At 37.7% G+C, this 23355-nt stretch overlaps 2 protein-coding genes across 2 annotated transcripts; one reads left to right on the forward strand and one right to left on the reverse strand.

Annotated features, from left to right (window-relative positions):
• The first annotated feature begins 1038 nt into the window (after window positions 1–1038).
• OR2B7E (olfactory receptor family 2 subfamily B member 7E) lies at window positions 1039–1981 on the forward strand. The gene is given in 2 exon segments (NM_001391166.1): window positions 1039–1119; window positions 1121–1981. Coding segments are annotated over 2 exon segments (942 nt in total).
• Window positions 1982–9088: 7107 nt separating this feature from the next.
• OR2B8E (olfactory receptor family 2 subfamily B member 8E) lies at window positions 9089–10042 on the reverse strand. Its single transcript, NM_001391165.1, is given in 1 exon segment — window positions 9089–10042. A coding segment is annotated over 1 exon segment (954 nt).
• Between the last annotated feature and the right edge of the window lie 13313 nt (window positions 10043–23355).

A 23355-nucleotide genomic window follows, 5' to 3' on the forward strand; every position in this document is an offset into this window, starting at 1 on the left:
ATTACTCAGGATTAGTCCTCCAAAACATGAGGTTTGGATACAATGAATTCTTAAATCTATTCCAATCTTTAAACATGATTTCAGGCTCCATCCCCAGGGATTCCAGTCAATAAACCTGATTTCAAGCTCAACACAAAGCTTCCATTGGTGTGTACATTAAAATGCCTTATTCCCTTTGAATAAAATTGGGAATGGTAAATTTTATCATTTACGCATCTTCAGAAAATAGAATTTTCACTGCACAAAACAGAAGTAAGAAAGCCAGTCTGAAATATTTCAATTCTTCATGGAAAACAAAGATAGAAGGATTGAGGGTGTACAAATTTGCAACTTATTCAGGACAATTACATCTAATTTTTGGAGAAACTTGAATAATCTTTAGAGTTCATGCCATTATAAAAGGGCAGTGTCCCTGGCAGTAAAGCACTCATGTCATGGAGTCAGTTTAATCCTGCCTCTGCCATTTATTACATGAGTTACCTGGGACAATCATTGAACCTCTTTAACCATCAGTTCCCTCATCAGTTCAGCAGAGATCATAATAATGCCAAGCTCATAGAGTTGTTGTGAGAAAATACATAGAAAGTTTAGGCCAGTGCCTGAAACATAGAAGATACTCATATACAGTACCTATTCACCACTCCCTTTCTTGCCAACAAGGAAGTGACTGTGAAAATGCTTCAAGCTCACAACCAAGCTCTACTTACCCACTCTAGGAAAAAAGAGGTGGATTAAACATGCAAGATAAAAGTATAGAGTCCTGTTGGAGTCGGCCTGATGGTGTAGTGGTGAAGTTCACACACTCTGATTCGGCGGCCGGGGTTTCAAGGATTCAGGTCCCAGGCGCAGACCTACATACCGCTCATCAAGCCATGCTGTAGTGGTGTCCCACATACAAAACTGAGGAAGACTGGCAGAGATATAGCTCAGTGAGAATCTTCCTCAAGCAAAAAGATATTAGCTCAGGGCCAAACTTCCTCATCAAAAATAACAAGAACACAAATGGAGAGTCCTCTTAATTCCAACAGGTAGATTACAATGGAAAGAGCTAATGACAGCACCTTCTCTGGATTCATCCTCCTCGGCTTCTCCAACAGGCCTCAGCTGGAAGCTGCTCTCTGTGGTCATGCTGATCATCTACATTTTGAGCATTCTAGGCAATGGCATGATTATACTTTTATCAGTTGTGGATCCTCACCTACATACCCGTATGTATTTCTTCCTCTCCAACCTCTCTTTTATAGATCTTTGTTTGACTACTAGCACTGTCCCTCAGACACTGGCCAACTTTAAGGGAAAGGACAAGACCATCACCTATGGTGGCTGTGTGACCCAACTCTTCATTTCCTTGGGACTCGGGGGAGTGGAGTGTGTCCTCCTCTCTTTCATGGCCTATGACCGCTATGTGGCTGTGTGCCGCCCACTCCACTACATGGTGATCATGCATCCCCAGCTTTGCTTGCAGCTTATTGTAACTGCTTGGTTTACAGGATTTGGCAATTCTGTAGTACAGACCTCACTAGCCATGACTCTTCCCCTCTGCAGCAAAAACCAAGTGGATCATCTCTTATGTGAAGTTCCAGTGATAGTGAAACTGGCCTGCACCAACACCTCCATCAATGAGGCTGAAATCTTTGCCGTCAGCATCTTCTTCTTGGTGGTGCCCCTGTTATTCATCTTAGTATCTTATGGCCACATTACCCTTGCAGTCCTGAAGATAAAGTCAGCCCAGGGGAGGCGGAAGGTTTTTGGAACCTGTGGTTCTCACCTAATGGTAGTGATCATTTTCTTTGGTACACTCATGTCCATGTACCTCCAGCCTCCCTCCAGTTATTCACAGGACGTGAACAAAAGCATTGCCCTCTTCTGTATTCTGGTGACTCCCCTGCTGAATCCCCTGATTTACACTTTGAGGAATAAGGACGTCAAAGGGGCACTAAGGAGTCTCGTGAGAGGAATCATAGACTCCAGAGAGAGATAATCCAAGGCTTGCAGGCCCCAGCACTTGCACACTGGAAGACTTCTGAGAGACTAAAAGTCGGTCTTAACTTAATTCAACAAATCCTTATAAAACACCTACTACGTACAAGATGCTATTCAGTGATCGAAACAGAGACCCCTGTCCCCATGGAGCTAAACTTTCTAGTGGGGAGAATAGAAGTTAAATAAGATGAGCTAAAAATAACTGTGGTATATAATGTACTAGAATACTATATAATAATAAGCATAAACATTTTATAAGTACATACAACATGAATGATTCTCACAAACACAATGTTGATTGAAATAAGCCAGATACAAAACAATTCATATTGTACAATTACATTTATATAAACTTCAAAATGAGGCAAAATCAATTTGTGTTTATTGGAAGTCAGAATAGTGGTTCCTTTGGGGAGTAGAGATTGGAAGGAAAAATGAGGGGGCGCTTCTGAGGTTCTGGTCACTTTCTGATTCTTGATTTTGATGCTGGTTATATAAGGTGTCCAATTTGCAAAAATTCATCACATTTTTTATTTAAGGTACTTGCAAATGATACTTCAGAAATACATAGGATCGTAGGAGACTATGATGAAAAATTAAATGCAGACAGAAGGTATAACCTAGATGAAATGGATAAATTCCTAGAAGCATACAATCTGCCAAGACTGAATCAGGAAGAAAAAGAAATCTGAATAGACCAATAATGAGTAAGGAGAGTGAATGAGTCATCAAAAGCCTCCCAACAGAGAAAAGCCCAAGACCAGATGGATTCACTGATGACTTCTAAAAACATTTAAAGAAGAATTAATGCCAATCCTTCTCAAACTCTTCCAAAACTCTGAAGAGGAAGGAATACTTTCAAATTCATTTTATGAGGCCTGCATTTCCCTGATACCAAAGCCAGAGAAGAACACTACAAAAAAAGACAACAATAGACAGTATCGCTAATGAATATAGATGAAAATCATCAACAAAATATTAGCAACCCAAATTCAAACACACGATAAAGGCTTATATGCCATGACCAAGTGGGATTTCTCAGTGGGATGCAGAAGGATTCAACATATGCAAATCAATAAATGTGATACACCATATTAATAGAAAGAAAGATAAAAATCAAATGATCTCAACAGAGGCAAAGAAATTATTTGACAAATACAACATCATTTCAGGATTAAAAACCTCAACAAATTGGGTATAGAAGAAACATACTTTAACATAGTAAAGGTCAGATATGATAAACCAACAGCTCACACTACAGCCAAGGGTGAAAAATGGCTATCATCAGGAATCAAGAGATAAAAAGTGTTGGTGAGTTTTTGGAGATGAGGGAACATTTGTGCAGTGTTGATAGGAATGTAAACTGGTATAGCCACTATGGAAAACAGTATAGAGGATCCTCAAAAAATTTAAAATAGAACTCCCATATGGCCCAAAATTCCACTTCTGTGTTTACATCCAAAGGAAATGAAAACAGGATACTGAAGAGATATGTGATCTCTCAGGTTTATTGCTGTGTTATTCACAATAGTCAAGACATGGAAACAATAAAAGCATCTATCAACAGATAAATGGATAAAGAGGATTACATATATATATGTAATTACAATGGAATATTATTCATTCATGAGAAGAAGGAAATCTCTCCATTGCTACACATGGATGGACCTTGAGGAATTATTGTGAAACAAGTCAGACAGTGAAAGGCAAACACTGTACAATAATACATATATGTAAAATCCAGAAAAACCAAACTCGTAGAAACAGAGAGTGGAACAGTTGTTATCAGGGGTTGGGGGTGGGAGAAATGGGAAGCTATTGATCAAAGGGTACAAATTTCCAGTTATAAGATGAATAAGCTCTGGGGATCTAATGTGCAGCATGGTGACTATAGTTAATGCTACTGTATTATGTACATGAAAGTCGCTAAGAGCGTAGATCTTAAATGTTCTTGCCACAAAAAAAGAAATGGTAATTACCTGACATGGTGGAGGTGTTAGCAAACACTATGGTGGTAGTCATTTCTCAATATATACACATATCATATCACACTATACACCTTAAACTTAATGTCATATGTCAATTATATCTCAATACAGCTGGAAAATAAATAAATAAAAACAAGAGATATTATTTATTTCTTGCATCTCGCCTACTCTTCCTCTCCTAAGGCCAGATTTTACTACTGTTTAATAAAATATTTCTCTACACAGTGACAAAATGAGAGTGTTATAGCATTATTCTACCTACAAACACAATCTACTCTCTGTGATCCAAATTTTAATCGAGGGCCAGAAAGAATGACCCTTCCAAATTTTTTAACTTATGTGTATTTATTATAACAGCAAAAGGGCCATGATTTATTCCATGGAGCTCTTGAGGAGAGCAAGATTCTGTCATGGCAGATACTCCCACCATCTACTGGTAAGCTGTTTTTCTTTACAGTGTGCTTGCAGGAATAAACTATAGTATGATATTCACTTGTGTATATTTGTACTTATTTCAGAAAACATTGGAATTACATCGTTGACAAGCCTGTACCTTCTACGTAGTTTGAGCTAAAGGAAACATGTTTCCTTCTACTATTCATCTTCAGGAAAGAGATAAGAGATTAATCTACAAGAGATTACAAGTAGAGCACATGCTTAGTGTATGTATATATGTGTGTATGTATGTATGTGTAATAACATATTAACATATATTAATTAAAATATAATATATGTGTTACTTCAATTCAAATGCAAGCCAAAAATGTAACATGTTGTGGTGGAATATGAGGAGAAATATTCTTTGAGAAGTGTGGGATGCTTTTTTCCAGTGGGGAGTAAATAAACCCAGAGTGAGGAGGATTTCATGCTAAAAATGACACATTGTCAGCCAAGATGTTCTTTTAAATACATTTAAACAAGAGAGTTCTCAGTCCGGTAGATAAATTAATAAAGCAACTTTCCAAAAAGAATCTTGCAAACAGTTTTCAAATACCTGAAATAAGGCCTTTAAAATACTCAGTAGGCCCTATTTCTGGCCTGCTAACATAGAATCAGGAATGGGCTCCTGAGAAAGGCTTTGACAACTGACTATGACATTGCATTGATCATGACTATCCCAAATGACCCAACCATTAGAAATGTCCTGGGGGTGGCCCAGTGGTGCAGCGGTGAAGTTCTCACTTTCAGCTTCTTGGCGGCCCAGAGTTCGCCAGTTCGGATCCTAGGTGCGGACATGGCACCACTTGGCAAAAAGCCATGCTGTGGTACGTCCCACGTATAAAGTAGAGGAAGATGGGCATGGATGTTAGCTCAGGGCCAGTCTTCCTCAGCAAAAAGAGGAGGATTGGCAGTAGTTAGCTCAGGGCTAATCTTCCTCAAAAAAAAAAAAAGGAAGAAAAGAAATGTCCCAGATGCTTCACTGAGACGACAGCCACAGGTACAAAAACTGATCCCCTTCACTCTCAAAGAAGGTTTAAACTATCCTCAGAAACGGTTGCCTAATTAGAAGAACTTGCAGTAGATTTTATTCGGTTTAGAATGGTTAAAATAAATCCACCAAAAACTAAATCAACACAATTGATTTTTTAAGAAGGAGCAAGACTATCCTGTTCCTACAGCTATCTCTGGGATGCCATGCCCCGATCTCTCTGATTCAGGAGACATTCATCTTCTCGTTTCTGCAACTGTTCTGAGCCCACCTTCCAAGAAAACCACATTCCACAGACATTTCCATATGCAGTGGTGTCCAGAGTCTGCAAATCAGATTTGAAATATGCTACGATACCAAAAACATGGAAGAAAGCTCTCATCTACGCTACACACAAAGGTCAGATCAGAAATCGCCTGCAAAGGAAAGGGTTGTCAGGGATCTGTAACCTGTTCCTCCCTCTAAGTGAGCCTGGTCTCAGAACCCTGGCAAACAGTAACCGCTGAAATGTCCTGACTAGGGGTGCATGAAGGTCATACAGGGTTGCTACATACTGATTGCTGGTCTAGTAATGCTGATAGCAGGATGTATAGGGTCTGTTTAGAGGGTAGTAAACCTACAGCATACAGCCTGCAGTTGTACTAATGTGTAAAGCTTGCTCCTAAAGCCAGGACAGGGCTACGATGGTGGGGACACATATAAACTGAGAAACTCCCAAGTCTTCTCAGTGCTGACTTGGACCAGGCAAGTTAGTGCCCCATGTTCCAAACAAAATGCATTCCACTGTAGAAAGGGGCGCTCGAGATGTTGTGTCTGACTGGATCAGGACCTCATAGATATTGCATGTGTTGTCGCTCCTGTTTTGTATCCTTTGCTATTGTGAGTAAATTTTGTTCTGATTAAGAATTGTTTGTCATGTGAGTCTGACTGACATTTTGGGTCTCTGTCATCACTCATCACCTGAGTCAATGGAGTGCACCCTGTATTCCTCAGATAAAAGGTGAAAAGGCTAAAAGAATACTTGAATCGCTGTAGGGCATAATGACAGTCCTGAACTCCAGATGCTCAACACAGACGGGATAAAAGAATTTGGCCAAGCCCTGGGTACAATCACTGCAGCCTTTCCACAGTTGTTGGTGGGAGGATTCATAAGGAAAGAGTCCAAATAATTTTGGCGACAGTTGACACAGCCCTGTAGTCTGTTATACACAAAGCATGGAGAGCTAGAGAAGGTAGAGTTCTTAGATCCCATTTCAAAAATGTTACAGCACGATACTGAACTTGTTGTGTTTGACCTCCTAAGAGATTTTTTAAAAATTTTATCATGGGGCCCAGACAGCTTATTATCTGTAATTTATTCCCAATAAATGTAACTATTCAAATGCCATTCAAACATTTACTTAAAGAAAATAAATCTGTTGATGGCAGCGGTTTGTGTCCTTAAGAGAAGAGAAGTAGTTGCTCAGCCAGAACAATAGGCTCTGTGCCTTCACGAGACCTTGAGGTTTTCTGCACCAAAGAAAGTTCGTTTGAGGGATTTTAAAGTGACCATTTGGGTATAAGTATCGGAGTGTTGTTGAACAATAATGCAGAGTGGGAAATTCGTCACCATTGTGGGTAAACAGTATTCCAAAACCAGTTTTTATACTAGTATATATTAAGCATTACTATAGCATCAAAATATATGGTTTCCCAAGCGTTGATTTCAAGTGTGAATATTCTGATGTATCAGGGATATAGATGGAATCTTACCCATCTATATAATAATCTACTCTTGTAAATTATTTACCCTTGTGTATAATTTACCCTTGCTGTCATTTCCAGCTTGCCAAATGCTGACTTTGTTGTAAGATCTCCTGTCATGAGCATGATCAACTGTGGGGGTTCAAGAAGGAGGATGTAAGTTAGCTGTCAGGATATGGAACTCTATGATAATTGTTATGCTTATGTCTCCACCCAGAGACACACAGATATTTACCTGCACTGTGCTACATGTTGGGAAAACCTACCAAAAATCTGAACATTTTTGTGATTATGACATTGTCAAAGCTCTAACTTTCTTGGTAATATACACTGTTCATGATAGTTAATATATACAAAAACCAGGATCCATACCACCAAAACAAATTAATACTGCAAACTGACCTTGAGTGAGGATCAAAGGCCAGAACGTCAGGCTTAAATTTTTCTGGAATGTTTATATTTATTACTCATAATTCAGAATTTTATGATGGTTTTTTGTTGTTGTTGAGGAAGATAGACCCTAAGCTAACATCTGTTGACAGTCTTCTCCTTTTATTTGCTTGAGGAAAACTGGCCCTGAGCTAACATATGCATGAATCTTCCTCTATTTTGCATGTGAGTCGCCACCACAGCACGACTTGACGAGTGGTGCATGTCTTTGAGTGCGATCTGAACCCGTGAGCCCACGCCACTGAAGCAGAAAGCATTGAACTTAACCACCTTGCCATCGGCCTGCCCTGTGACAGTTTTTTTGTAATGAGATGACTGTTTGTAAAGCTTAGGCAAATAGAGATTTTTAATAATTAATATGCACTTTATTTATTCTTAAATTTTTCATAGCAAATCTGAGCAAGTTACAACAGAACAGGGAATATCATGGGATTAAGGGGCCATTTGCCATAATTTTGTAACATGTCACTGAATTCAAATTAAATCAGGCCTTTGCCGCATATGAGATCCAAAGCCCTGATCAACTGATACCAGTTTCAAAGAATTTGTAAAACAGAAACAAGAGAAAAATCTAAACATATTTTACCCTTTGAAACCTTTGCTGCATTACTGTAGGTGAAATGTGTAGAATCTGAAATCGGACTTGTGTCATGTACTACTCAGATAAGATCTTGTCCACAAAAGTCATTTTTAAAAATGAAAGTGGCTCACAAAGTTAAAACAACCAACTCCCATACTTCACCTTATTGTTTTTATGGCTTTGTAGAAAGTTATACATAAGCACTACCTGGTGTTATTACCAGCTAATAGCTATCATCGTCACTAGCAGCATTGCATCACATCCTTCACTCAGTGATCCTATGTACAGCCTTCTGTGAAATGAATGTCACATAATGGCTGCCACCCTGGTGAGGTCACAGTTAAGCCTAATTTCTGAATGGCTTCATCAGGATTGATGTTAGCATGTTTTTCTTTGAGCTTAAAGTTTGTTTTTTCCCCAGTTTCTCCACCTACTTCTATGAAAAAGATCATACGGTCAAACTTTGGACTTTGTAACAGAGCCGTGCCCAAAATGCAAGACTAAGTGGTATCACCACAGTAATTGATGGGGAATGCTAAAATGTTAATATTTCTTACAATGTTCCAGTGGCTTCATGCTCTTATTTAGCTGTGCCTTTATGGTATGTACTTTAACGTCTTTTTGCAAGTAGAAATGGAATAATGTTTCCAAATGAGACCGCAAATAAGAAAAAACTGTGGAGCTTTTAAAAACAATAAATAAAAGGCAGATGTTCTATAAAATAGAATCGGCATATCTGGAGGTTGAAATGAATCCATGAACTTAGATTTTGAACACCCATTTTCATAGGAGAATGATGTAAGGAAATTCTCTAGAGAGCTGTCAAGGGACCTTCTGGATGAATCTTGGAGAACACAGACAACTTAAGGGCTCTGGTATTCAAAGTCTTTCCATTAAAGTGTCTTCCTCGTGTCATCATCTGGAGTCATAGTCCTTCCAAAGCACCTTCCTCATTGCTCCCTTCACATCCTTGTTCCTCAGTGTATAGATGAGGGGGTTGATCATGGGAGTAACAATGGTGTAGAAAAGAGCTATGAACTTGCCCTGATCCTGAGAGTAGTTGTTGCTGGGCTGGAGATAAGCATAGATGGCTGTGCCATAGAACAGGGTGACCACTGTGAGGTGGGATCCACATGTCCCAAATGCTTTTCTCTGCCCTGCTGCTGACTTTATCCTTAAGATGGCCCTGATAATCCGACCATAGGAGAACATGATAAATGCAACCGGTAAAAGAAGATCCAAGGCACTGACAAAAAAGATCTCAGACTGAATCATAGTGATGTCAGTACAGGCAAGCTTGAGCAATGCAGGAATCTCGCAAAAGAAGTGGTCTAACTTCTTTCTCCCACAAAAGGGTAAAAGGAAGATGACCACTGTGTGCAATAAGGAGTTGGCAACACCAAACATCCATGAAGCAGAAGCCATCAGGAGACAGAGACGAGGATGAATGATTACTGTGTAGTAAAGGGGCCTGCAAACAGCCACATAACGGTCAAATGCCATAACTCCTAAGAGAATACATTCAGTGTATCCCAATCCTAGAGAGATGAACAGCTGAACTACACAACCACCAAAGGAGATAGATTTGTCTGCTCCACTGAGGTTAACCAGGAGCTGGGGAACAATGCTGGTAGTGTAACACAGGTCCAGAAAGCTGAGGTTGGAGAGGAAAAAGTACATAGGGGTGTGAAGATGTGGGTCCAGGTGGGACAATGCGATGATGGTTGTGTTTCCCAGCAAAGTGAAGATATAGAAGATCAAAAGAACCACAAAGAGGACCAGCTCCAGTCCAGGCCTGTTAGAGAAACCTAGTAGGAGAAACCCAGTGAGAGAACTTCCGTTTTTCTGTTCCATCCTTTGTCTGCACATGGTTCCTGTCGAGACCAAGCATTTAGCAATTTTTAAAAGATGCCTCCCCCAAAATGGAAAGGGGGCAGAATCTATAATGTTTAAAAGACATGACCAAAGGATTTTAAACGCAACTCTTTGAGTAAATGATGTACTCTTCGGTTGACATATTTTATACTAATTTAGTTTCACATATTGCAAAAAATATTATCATTGATATTTAATATAAAAAAATCAAATGATGGGCCTTGTGTTTGCATCAGTCGTAAGTATAAAAGGTCTGTTTCAGATTGCGTTTAATAGAATTTAAAGTTCAGTAAGTATATATGTACAATTTAGAGAATGGGAAAAAGGGAAAATGGGGACAGAGATCAGAAAGAATAAGAAAGGAATGTGGACAGAGGGAGAGAGGTTATCTTAAATGCATGTCTTATAATTCTACACAACTGGATTTGCAGGTACCTCACATGTAATAGAATATAGTAAAAGATAATCTCTAAAATGCACTCAGATCAATCAAATTATGGCCTAGAATGTATTTATACAAAGGATTAAATTACATTCAGAATTTCACTAATAGTGCTACATATACACAATTTTGGGAGTTTTGCCTCTCTTCTCTACCTAATACATTATATTTGTGAGAGCTACCCTCATCTTTTTGTTTGGTGGTAAAACAATTAAATATTCAGACCCATTAAGAAAATGCCACCATTCAATTACAATGCTTAACTTTTGCCCTTAAGATGCCTAAAATTAATATACTAATTTAACAAGAACTCTGAAAATTCATTGGCTATGCATACTCAGTTGGAATCAGAACTCTTAAAACAATGGCTAACACTTTCCTTTTCCTTCTGGTGATTTCGATTTCACATATCACCAACAACTAGAGTGTGCCAATTTGCTGAGAGAGGTGGGATTATTCCCTATCAACATTCTAATTAGAAGTAACACTTTAAAAAGTTATCTAACTGTGTAATCTATGTACAAATTGTAATGATTTACATCCCTCCCTATGATAAGATAATTAAAGAGATAAATACATAGAGATAAAGACAGATGCATTCCCAAAGCAATGGCAAGTCAAAGATATATTGTGAAACTAAAAGTAATAGAAGTAAAGGCATAAAGGAAATGATAGTTTGGTTTGGTAAAAATCAAAGGACATCCATCCACATTAGGTTAATTTTATATATACATCATTCTAGGATCTATCTGTAGAGTTTGTTCCACTGAAGCAAATACATTGCTGCCTCTAAGGTTAGTTGATTGTCATTTTCATCTAGCCACTTAGTATTGTGTAAGCACGGTCACACACTGACCAAAGTGGAATCAGAAAATGAATAATTCAGATCTATCATTTTCAAATGGTTAGGCATACTGTAAATTGTTTATTCTTCCAAGACTTTTAAAATCTAAATCACAGACCTACACCACTCATCAGGTCATGCTGTGGCAGTGACCCACATACAAAATGGAGGCAGATTGGCACACAGATGTTAGCTCAGGGCCAATGTTCCTCACCAAAAAAAAAAAAAACTAAATCAGATTAGCATATAGACCCACTCATGTGTAAAAGAAATTGGTACAAAACTGGCATAAAACAAATGTTAATAAAATCTGAATGAAAAACAAGTAAAGATCAAACGGAAGAAGACTAAGTGGTAGAGAGGAAGCTGGGAAGTATCCTCTATCACTGACATAAATGTCTTCCTTGTCCCATAATTTAGTTGCAAGGAAAATAAACACCAAAAGCAGTCATATGTTTTGAAATATTAAAGCACATATAATAAAAAAAAAAGAGAAGGATAAGTTAAACTAACCTAAGTCCACACTCAATCCCAAACAACAGTATGAAAGAGTATTAGCTCATATCTGGAAAAAATAACAATATCTAATTAATAAAAATTCTTTTGCATTTAAAGTTTGAAAAATTACAGTATCCAAAGGTTGGAGGCTGAACTGATATGCTACTTACACTTGATAATATTAATACTCATACTAGCTGGTATTATTGAGTATTTGACATATTCCAAAATATTTACATGCATAATCTCAACTAACCTTTCAAAAATTTTTTGAAATGTATTACCGTTTCCTTTATACACATGAAGAAGTTGATTAAAGTGATTAAATACCCTACTGAAGGGCAGTAAACTCCTAAATGTTTTGACACAAACCCAGGATCCTTTGATATCAAAGTTTGTACTCTTAACCACCACATTACTTTTTTGTCAATCAAATGAGTGTATTAAAATTCAGAGGAATCATCTCACATGACAAGGATATAGGATTTCACAATATTTCATACTTCCCTTCATTTCTTAAAAGGATGTGATCAGTGCTATACACAAAAAATCTATGCAAAAAAAAAATTCACAAAAGACATAATTATAAAAGAGGAAGACAGTCTAAATGTGCAAGGACAGGATACATTCCCTGACTGACACCTGCTCAGAACAGCAGGTGTCAAAAACAAACCATGGTTCGGTTTCATGCACACATACACAAATATAGAGCCACTCATCTGAAATGAATTGCTGGCTAATTTTTGAATTGTATCTAATAAAAGAAGCATGCATAAAAGCCAAGGAGGGAAAAATTAAATTGCTAACCCATCCAAGGAAAACACCAATAAAACAATGCACCATTATAATAAAATAATGATGTATTTTATATTATCATATCAATGAGGACCAATACAGCGGTTGATAAAAGAGAATACCCTGGGAGAGGAAGTTTTACAAACCATTTGATGCTTTACACGATAAAATGTGTATAGTGATTAAAAAGAATGTTGAATGGATACCTATCTGAGAGGTATAAAAATGAATATGATTTTAGGTTGAAAAATAAAATATCAGGCAAAGAAGATGCCCACTAAAACAGAAAAAAAATGTGATTGTCTCTGTTGTTACAATAGCTTCCAGTGCCACACTGGAGAGCACACTGGGAGGTAATTAGGATACTAATGTCATATTCTACCTTCTTACTTTAATTTTTCTCATTACAATTCAGGAAAAGTATTACCCTTTTGGAAGACTGGATATGGGAAAGACCTAGTTGCAAGATGTATTAGCCCATTGATTCTCAAGAGGATGTTCTGCTGATTTGGGTCACTTTGTTCCCTTCTTCCTTTCTTACTCAGCACCCATCCCTCCTAAAGCTGTTTGCACCACCACAAAAGCAATCTTCCAAGAGAAGGAATATTTTTTACTATGGTTTCATGAGAAATTTCATTTCATTTCTTTCCTACCACATTTAAAGAATTGTGTAATTTGACTGGGAATCATCATCTCTGTTTAGATAAGCGTCAATTGACTTAATGCAGTAAGATTGATTCATATTAGAGCAACTATATAAATAATAATGACTGGAAATGTTGGAATCACTCATCCTAGGTACAGGAACACAAAATAGTCTCCTTTGTTGCTATGATGATATCACATAATATAAGAAAGTTTTACTATAAAAATTACACATCAATTATTACTTTGGATACAAAAAAATAAATAACTGAAAAACCAAAGACACATGTATAAAAAAATTTCAAATAGCTAAAATAAAAGCAAATAGATTCTACAAGACAAATAAAGATGGCATTCTATATAACAGCTATCATCAACAAAAGAATATAATGGGAAATGACAACTCACAAGATCACAACTTTCCAATAAAAATCAAGAGAACAGGCATAAATGAGATAGGTTAAATGTTTAGTACTCACACATATCGGGTGGTAGAGTAGTAGCTTACAATTGCAGTAATTGCACAATATTGTCATACAATATAACTAAAAATTTTAGTGGAAGAATACATATTTCAAGAAAAATGGATACCCAGTATGCAAACTACACATTGTAAAGAAAAAAGATCTTAAGATAATGTCTGTATTTAACGTATTTCAAATTATACAACCTTCACTGATAAATGTTAAACTCTGCCATATCCAGTTCCTGAATGAATAGTGAAAAAGTGCTCTTAAAATTACCACAGGGGGCTGGCCCCATGGCCGAGTGGTTAAGTTCGCGCGCTCCGCTGCAGGCGGCCCAGTGTTTCGGTGGTTCGAATCCTGGGCGCGGACATGGCACTGCTCATCAAATCACACTGAGGCAGCGTCCCACATGCCACAACTAGAGGACCCACAATGAAGAATATACAACTATGTACCGGGGGCCTTTGGGGAGAAAAAGGAAAAAATAAAATCTTTTAAAAAAAAAAATATTACCACAGCCCAGGGGTTATGACTGAATTGCTACTTCTTTAATAACGCTTCTGTCTCATAGGCCTGAGCTGAACTCAGACTTATTAGGACTGGACACTGATGGCAATGGAGGATATATAAAGGAGGGGGCAGTGGATCTATCACTGTGTTGAAAATGACAGGTCTACTGAACATTACAGTGTTTTAGTTCAGATTCTGTGGGAGAAGAGGCTGAAGTAGGAATTCCATCAAATGCTGTTTATTGAGGGAATGTTCTCAGCATAAAGAGAGTGAGGGAAGCAAATAGAGCAGAGAACATTGTTAAGCAAGGATGTGATCTCAGGTGGAACATAGCATGAGCCTGATGCCGTAAGAAGCTGGAGCAGGACTCTGCAATAGAACTAACTGTGATGGTAGAAATATTCTGTATTCACTGACACAGGAGCCACTGTCCACACGTTGCTACATGAGCATTTGAAATGTGGTAGAACTGAATTTTAAATCTCATTTAAATTTAATTAACAAATTTAAATGGCTATATGTGGCTAGTTACTACTGTATTAGGCAGCACAGCTTTGGAACATGAATTGCAGCAAATTTAGTTCCATCTTGAGGCAAAAGCAGCCTTTGGTATAGCCCATGAGTTTGTCATTGGCTGTTGGCTGCCCCCATCAGTTTCCAGAGGCCTCCTGGAAATGAGACTGTCTTTCAGCTGAGGGCAATTGTCTGCAGAAAGGAATGCCTGTGAACCTAGCAGGCAATACTCATAACAAGTGTGGTTTGGATGGATACTCCAGCCAGTAAAGAGGATGTGTGCAGGGTTCCAACAGCATTCATACAAAACAATCCATTCATGAGCATGTGCAAGGATGGAAGGGTGGTCATTAGTGTACTTTATACATCAGTTCAATGTGATCCCATAAAAAATTGTCATTTGCCTAATTCACCAATTATTTAAACAATCAGGCCATCTTTTCTCTTCCTTTTCCCTCTTCAAATTGTATTTGTACTTAATTGAAGACTCATCATCTTATTAACAATAAACTCAAAATAAAAATGCATTGACACAATATTCACAAAATGAAACTTTCTCCTTTTAACTTGCAACCTAGCATTTTGAAGATTGCATACATGTTTTAGATATTGTCGTACCTCTTTAAGGGAGGAAATGAACATTTAAAAACTACGGATTGTGACAAATTTTAAGCATGGTGAACAACTATCGTGCAATTTCGCAGAGAATAAAGAGGTAAAGGGAAAGAAGGGAAGCATATAATCTCATACATTTACATACGTACACACACTACTATTTTATTACTGAAGGGCATATTTGATTACACCTAACATGCTCTTTTCAAATTATTTTTCATATGTACAGACTGGAGTATAATGAATGTATACAATATAATGAAACATGTAGGGATGAATTGTTGGTCTCTAAAATGGACAATTAAATTTAGTTCTAATATTTGGTGAATTCTGTATTCTGTCCCTTAAGCCAATGGACATCTATGCAAACCAATTCAGCTTTCTGTTTCAAGAACAATTGCAAATGAAAATGAAGAAACTTGGCGATTCCTAAAGCAACACAGAGAACAAGTTCTATTCTACTTACCTTTATTCACCTTATCTGTGTGTCCTAAGCTATTTCTCTACCTCTTTTCCAACTTACCGCTTTTAATATAATACTGAGATTGGAACTTGATTATCTAGAATCAGGAAACAGGTTATGTGAAGTGAGTGCAGAGATTGATTGTATCAGCATTGGATTATCCAGTAATTTTTCTTAAGCAAGAGGCACTTTCTCATGATGACTTCACGTATCTTCACACGGTGCTAGGGATCTGCATTCTGCCTCTAGCTGGTAGGTAGATGAAGAAAAGTAATTTTGATCTCTCAGTGTTATTTCCACAGTACAGCCACCTGGTTTTATGACAGAGAACCTTAAGAAAAACATGAGAAACTGGGCCATGACTAGGCCCGCACAGATGGAGAACCTAAACTGTTTAACCTGGCTGAAGTCTCTGGGGAGTGTATGTCCTATACTGTTAATTAACTGATGTCACTGAGCTATCCAAAGAGGACAATCCTCTGGGAAAATAAATATCAAAGAAAATACCAGAGGATATCTACTCTATCTCTTCTATAATTTCATATACTTGACAGAGAATAGATAACTCACCCTAGACCTCCTTGTTACCTTAGCTCTCATCTCCAAATGACTTAAAGGTCTTATAGAAAATTTGAGCTATTTATTCACAATTGCAAAAAATTGTACATGTAAATATAAAAATAAATAAGAATTCATAGTTACTTAATTTTAAATGTAAATATGCAAATTATTTTTTAATTAATATAATTCATAATCAACTTATAAGAGATCACAAAGCTAATAATTAGGCACACACTAAATTTTAAGGTGAATACAATAGAGAGCAACCACCACATTTGTTACTAAACTTCTAATGTGGATAAGAAAAACATCTCAAATCACTGTAGCACTGTGCAGTTTAGATGTAAAGGTTTTAATGATTTACTCCAACAACAAAAAGGAAAATTTTTAATATTTAATGAAATTTTCATGGTTTCTTGGAATTCTACCAGTCTTTGATTTTCAGTTCCACATGATTTTGATTTTACCAGGATTGTTATAAATAATTGCGAAAGAAAAATGGAAGGAAATTGATGGGTGTTTTGTCTGTTGAAGTCAAGTTTGAAGATCAGTTGATTTATTTCAAAACAACTTATCTTCACTTGACTATAAAGGCAAAAGGCAGGCATAAATAACAATATCTGACTTTGGCAAGCTTGGGCCCAAAACGTCAAATGCAGCTGAAAAAAATAAAATAAAATCCATCTTTCCAGACTGGAACATATTTTGTTTCAGAGTAATGGATGACTGCTAAGAAGCAGGATAAGTTAGCCCACAGAAAGGCATTTAGATTTGAAGCATCTTGTTTTTTATATACTATTAGTCACACAAGTATAGAGAGCTTCTATGATTAATTTCTATCCTATGGCCAACTCTTTCCCATATATCCAGAAATTCCAGTTTTATTTATAATATTCAGCCTAGGAAAGTAAAGTACCTATCTCCTACTAAAAACACTGTTACGTCAGAATTTTCCCAGTTATCTGCCTGCTAGTCAAATCTCACCATAATATTTGTAAGGAGAACTAGTAAAAACCAATACTGCTTAGGGTGTCCAGAGGAGGTAGGGAAATACAGACTGGCTATTAATGCTTTTCTTGAGTTCATTCTTGCTGCTGCAAATATTAATTAGTAAAATCACCTTGGATAATAGTTTGACATTATCTAGGAATGGAGACCTGCAACTTACATCACTAGATTTACTAGTCCCTGAAGTAGTTATTGGTCATGTGCCCCAAGAAACATGTGTAAGAATGCTCATAGCAGCATTATTTGTATTTACCAAGCCCTGGAAACAATCCAAATGCTCACCAACAGAAAAATGGGTAAAGTGTGGCCTATTGATACAACAGAGGAATAGACAAAAACAAACATGAATAAACTAAACCTAAACAAATTGAAATGACGTCCTTCACACAAAAATGCTGAGCAAAAGATGCAACTGACAAAGTAATTGATCCTTCTACATAAAATTTAAAAACAGGTAAAACAAACTGTTGTTTATAAATAATAACACGTGTGGTAAAACAACAGGGATAGTAAAAAATTATAGTCAAAACTAAAGAGAATATCAAAGAGCTGTTTATAACAAAGTCAGGATCAATGGGGACAGAAAGGGATGCAGTTGGGAAGAGGTTGTGTGAGGTACTATCAAGGACCCAGTTTTTAATAGGAGTGGTGGTATCATAACTGTTCACTTTTAATTATTTTTTAAACAGAACAAATTTTTAAACAAATATACATGGAATCCAGAGAATAGAGAGAGATACACATTGACTGAGAGACAGAGACAGAGAGATAGCCAGAGTACATAAGAATAACTCATAGGACAATGTTATACCAAATGTTACACCTGTGACAATAAGAAGGCAGGAGACAAGAGGCTACATAAAAATAATATAAGTGGGGCTGGCTGGGTGGCGTAGTGGTTAAATTTGTGAGCTCTGTTTCAGTGCCCCCCCAGGAGAAAGGGAGAAGGGAAAGGCTCAGAAACAAAAGGAAGGGTAGAGAAGACAAATCTAGAATGACAAATAGGAGCTGAGAGAGACAGTAGATATAACAGAGATTTGAGTTAAATAGAACAGAGACATATACTAAAACTGAAAACAGAAGGAAAATAATAGGAAAAACAATAAAATGATGGTCAAAATCATTCTCAAAAGCTCAAAGAGCTCAAAATGCATTGAAGTAATTTCACTTCATATGTAGTGAAAGACTACAAAGCAAGCATGTTCTTCAATTATTCTATATCAAAAATAATTCACTTCTTGAAGGGACATTTAAATACATGACCATCGCATACAAAAAGCAGGACATATTGAATCTGGACATCTATATTTCCAGCAAAAGTCGCTGATAACAAAATTTAATCGCTTTCTGTTTGGTACAACATCCAGTCCCTCACCCCTCTCCTGTACAAGGTGTGTTCTGGAGATTCTCATGTAAACACAGTTTATATACACTGGAGCTGGACACCTCATTGCTCCCATGATGTTCTTGAAGGATCCTCCCAAACTATTTCATCTTGGAGGGAATTTTCTAGAACCTAAAGAAAATTAGGTATAGTTAGTCTTCTGGGGAATTGACTGTGAGCGCTCTAACTCAAAATGTGTGGGAAGATCCCATAGATCACACACTGCATGTCCTACATCTGCTCCCTCCCAACCCCAAAACATGCACACACACATACCTGGGCCAAAACATTTGCGTTACAAACCTTCCAAAGTTTGGTTTACTGCATCTTATTTGATTCTTTGATCAATGAATGAATCTGTGTTTATGTTGCTGAATGTACAAGAAACTTAAAACAATTTGAATAATTTCTATTTTAGTAAGTTAACATTCTCTTAACGTTAGCCATTTTGGGACCAACTCTATAATTGTAAGTAATTAAATTATGAAAGTTAATGACATCTTAAAATTGAAAATTATAAATGCAAAGCTTGCAATCACACAGGATATCTTTGAATGTACAACATACTGATGAAAACATTAAGTGGATTGCCATCTTTTGTTAATCCGTTATTCTCTACCTAATGAGAGTGAGAGATTATTAAAAGGATAATCCATTATTCCGTACCAAGCATGACTCTGGACTCTGAATATCTAGGTTCATATCTTGGCCTCATCATTTAGAAGCTGTGTCATTTCAAGTAAGAATTTAATCCTCCTCTTCCAGAGTGTGCTCAGCTATAAAAGGAGGATGATATTGTCCCTCAGTGTTGTGATAAATAAGTAAGACAAAAAATGTGAGAATGCATTATAAATTTTAAAGCATTATGTAAATGTGAAAAATTAATAACATTTCATGTGATTGTAATATTTCTGTTTATAATTTTCACTTTGTGATATCACTAATTTTCATAATTTAATTACTTAAAATTACAGAGTTGGCCCAAAATAGCTAAAGTCATACATTTTCTTCAGTGTACTTCACAGATGACCTTTAATTGTGCCATGCTATTGGCTACTTCCTCCTTGAAATGGTCTTCAGGGAGCTTTTATAAAACTGCTCAGTCGTGCTCTTCTCACATGTCAGTGACCATTACTCTTCTGATTTCTTCTGAAACCCAAAGTCCTTTATCTTTAATTCTGTTTTACACATTTCATCTTTAAAAATGATGGTACTTCAACGGAACCATCAAAGAGATAATTGTCAATATATATTAAGCTCTGAGCCCTCCCTCTGAGTATAATCCTCTATGTCCATTGCCACTCCTGACACATCCACTTGGGTATTTACAAATACTATGGCTCAATAAATTCACTGTTTCCCTCTCCCTCAGGAAAAGTATCTGTATTGGATTGTATTGGTTACCTATATCAGATTCCTAGGAATTTTGTATGCTGCAATTTTACTGAATTCGTTTATTAGTTCCTACAGTTTTTTGGTGGAGTCTTTAGAACTTTCTATATACAATATCACATCACCTGAAAATAGGGTTTTACATCTTCCTTTCTGATTTTGATTCTTTTTTTTTTTTTTTTGGCCTAATTTCTCTGGCTGGGACTTCCAATACTGTATTGAATAAAAGTAGCTTGAGTGGGCATTTTTTCTTGTTTCTGATCTTAGAGGAAAAACTTTCAGCTTTTCGCCATTAACTATGATGTCAGCTCTGGGATTGTCATATGTCGCTTTTATTATGTTAAGGTAGAGTCCCTCTATACCTACCCTGCTGAGAGTTTTATCATAAATTGTTGTTGAATTTTGTCAAATGCTTTTTTGAAATCTATTGAGATGACTGTATGATTTTTATCCTTCGTTTTTTTATGTTGTGTATCACATTGATTGATTTGTGAATGTTGAATCAGCCTTTTGTCCCTGGAATAAATCCCACTTGGTCATGATGTATGATCCCTTTAATGTGTTGTTGGATTTAGTATGCTAATATTTTGTTGACAATTTTGCATCATTGTTCATGAGGGATATTGACTTGCAATTTTTTTTCTATGGTGTCCTTGTCTGGTTTTGCTATCAGGGTAAAGCTGGCCTCATAAAATGACATTCCCAGAGCCTGCCAGATCAAATCCTGAAATATGCTACAATACAAAAAATATGGAAGAAAGGTCTCAACTATATTACAAACAAGTGTCAGATCAGAAGTCACCTGCAAAGGAAAAGGTTGACCGGAACCTGTAATCTGTTCCTCCCTCCTAAATGAGCCTGTTCAGAGCAGAATTCTGGCAGACAGTAACTGCTGAAATGTCCTGTCTAGGATGTGCATGAGGGTCTTACAGGGTTGCTATATACCAATTACAGATCTAGTAATGATTATAGCAGGATGCATAGGGCCTGATTAGAATGTAGTAAACATACAAAATAAAGATTGCTGTTGTACTAACGAATAAAAATTAATCCTAAAACCAGAGTTACAATGGTGGGGACACTATAAACTTAGAAACTCCCAAGCCTTCTCTGTGCTGACTTGTCCCACACAAGTTAGTGTCCCACATTCCAAAAAAAACACAATTATTCCACTGTAGAAAGGGAGACTCAGGAAGCTGCCTGACTGGATTGGGGCCTCATAGGTATTGCATATGTTGTTGCTCCTGTTTTGTACTTCCACCATTGTGAATAAATTTTGTGCTGTTTAAAAATTGTGTTTCAAGGATTGCTGGGAAGATGTCAGTGTAGGACAACTCTGAACTCACTTTCTCCCATGGACACAATAAATTTACAAACTACTCTTGGAGCAATTACTCCTGAGAGAGAACTGAAAACTGGATAAAAAGAACCCCAGAACAAGAGACATTGCTGACTGAGATGTTTGAGGCAGAAATTCCTTTCTTGAGAAGAAAAAGGCACTTTCTATCAGTGACACTTCATGGCTGCCCAGGAACCATGAAGGTACAAAGCTTTTCCTGGAGGAGTGGGGGATCTAAGCAGGGGATCTTTACCACATTAAGCATTTTTTGGATTCAGCATGAAAAAGACAAGTGTAATAATAACTGGCTTTGCAGGCTATTAACAACAATGAGGACACCTCCAGAAAAGCTATTAGACATAAGGGATAAAAAAGCCTGCTCTTAAAGGGCCCAGGCATAAATTTACCCATTTCAGAAACCAACCTAAAATCACCAGAAAGAAAGGTGCACAGTCCTTTGGTGAAAATAGACTCACTTGATAGGCTCTGGGCACATCTCAGTGAGAGGTGAGACCTCCCTAGGCTGGGACGACCTCCCAAGGGACTGAGACATTGGCAGCAGCCATTACTGTGACCCAACACAGGCTTGCTGACTGACATGCTGGCGAACACCACTGGAGTTCTTCCCCTGGACTGTTAGCACAGGGGTCTGCACCACCCACTAGAGTACTGATTTAATCCAGTTCAGCCAGGGCAGGCAGCCTTCCCTAGGGACTGGTCCCACCCAACAGCAAACCTTGAGAAACTTATGAGCATACATCGGTGGGGTGCCTTGTACCTCTGCAGTGGGGTGAGGAGGTCCACCTCTGCAGGGCAAGGTGTGTACAAGGGGAAGGCCTACATAGATGGAGTGTGTGGTGCCTCTGAGATAGGGCGAGTGGGTCTGCTTCAGTGAGTTGGGTTGTGCACACATGGCAGACCTGTGTTGATGAGTTGTATAGTCCTGCAGGAGGTGGGACTTGTCAGCTGCAACACACTTGTGCTTCTCAAACAGCCACAAAGTGGGTTGGCCCCATTTTCCAAATCCTGAAATTATTGGGCGATCCCATGCCTGGGACCAGCCTGACACAGCTGCAATCCTGAGAAAGCTGACAACAGGCTTGCATGCTAGAGGCCTGCAGCACGTGTAAGGCCCTGAGCCTAGTAACCAGCCATCTTGGGGGCCTAATCCTTTAACAGAAAAACTGCAACAGGAATGTGCTATAAGACCTTGTAGCCAACTGTGTGGGGGCTAGCCACACCCAATAAAGTGACAGAAGGGATCATAGCAGCCACAGGCAGCTGAGTGTGCCACCAGACAGCCAGAAATACAGCCTAGCCTTTCAGGCACCTCCAACAAGAGCTACCCTGCCACAATGGAGGGACACAGACTGCCAACACAAGGGACACTTCTGGAACACTGGGAACTGGCAAGGAGAGGGAAGCACACTGCTGGGCCTCAGAAGGCAACTCTTACATAAGGGCCTCTCTCAAAGATTGGGAGATGCAGCTGATAAACTTAATACAAACATATAAGCAGAGAGAAAGAGGCAAAATGAGGAGACAAAGGAACATGTTCCAAATAAGGGAAAAGGACAAATCCTCAGAAAAAGAAATAAACAGAGATAAACTATCTACCTGATAAAGACTACAAACTAATAGTCATAAGGATGCTCACTGATCATGGAAGAAGAAATTGGATGAACTCAGTGATAAGTTCAAAAAGAATTGGAAAATATAAAAAAGAACCAATCAAAACTGAAGAATACAATAATGGAAATGAAAAATTCATGGAGGGGCTTGATGGCAGAGTAGAAGATCAGAAGACCAGATCAGTTAGCTGGATGAAAGA

The sequence above is a fragment of the Equus caballus genome, chromosome 20 (genome assembly GCF_041296265.1).
Source record: "Equus caballus isolate H_3958 breed thoroughbred chromosome 20, TB-T2T, whole genome shotgun sequence".
Classification (NCBI taxonomy): domain Eukaryota; kingdom Metazoa; phylum Chordata; class Mammalia; order Perissodactyla; family Equidae; genus Equus; species Equus caballus.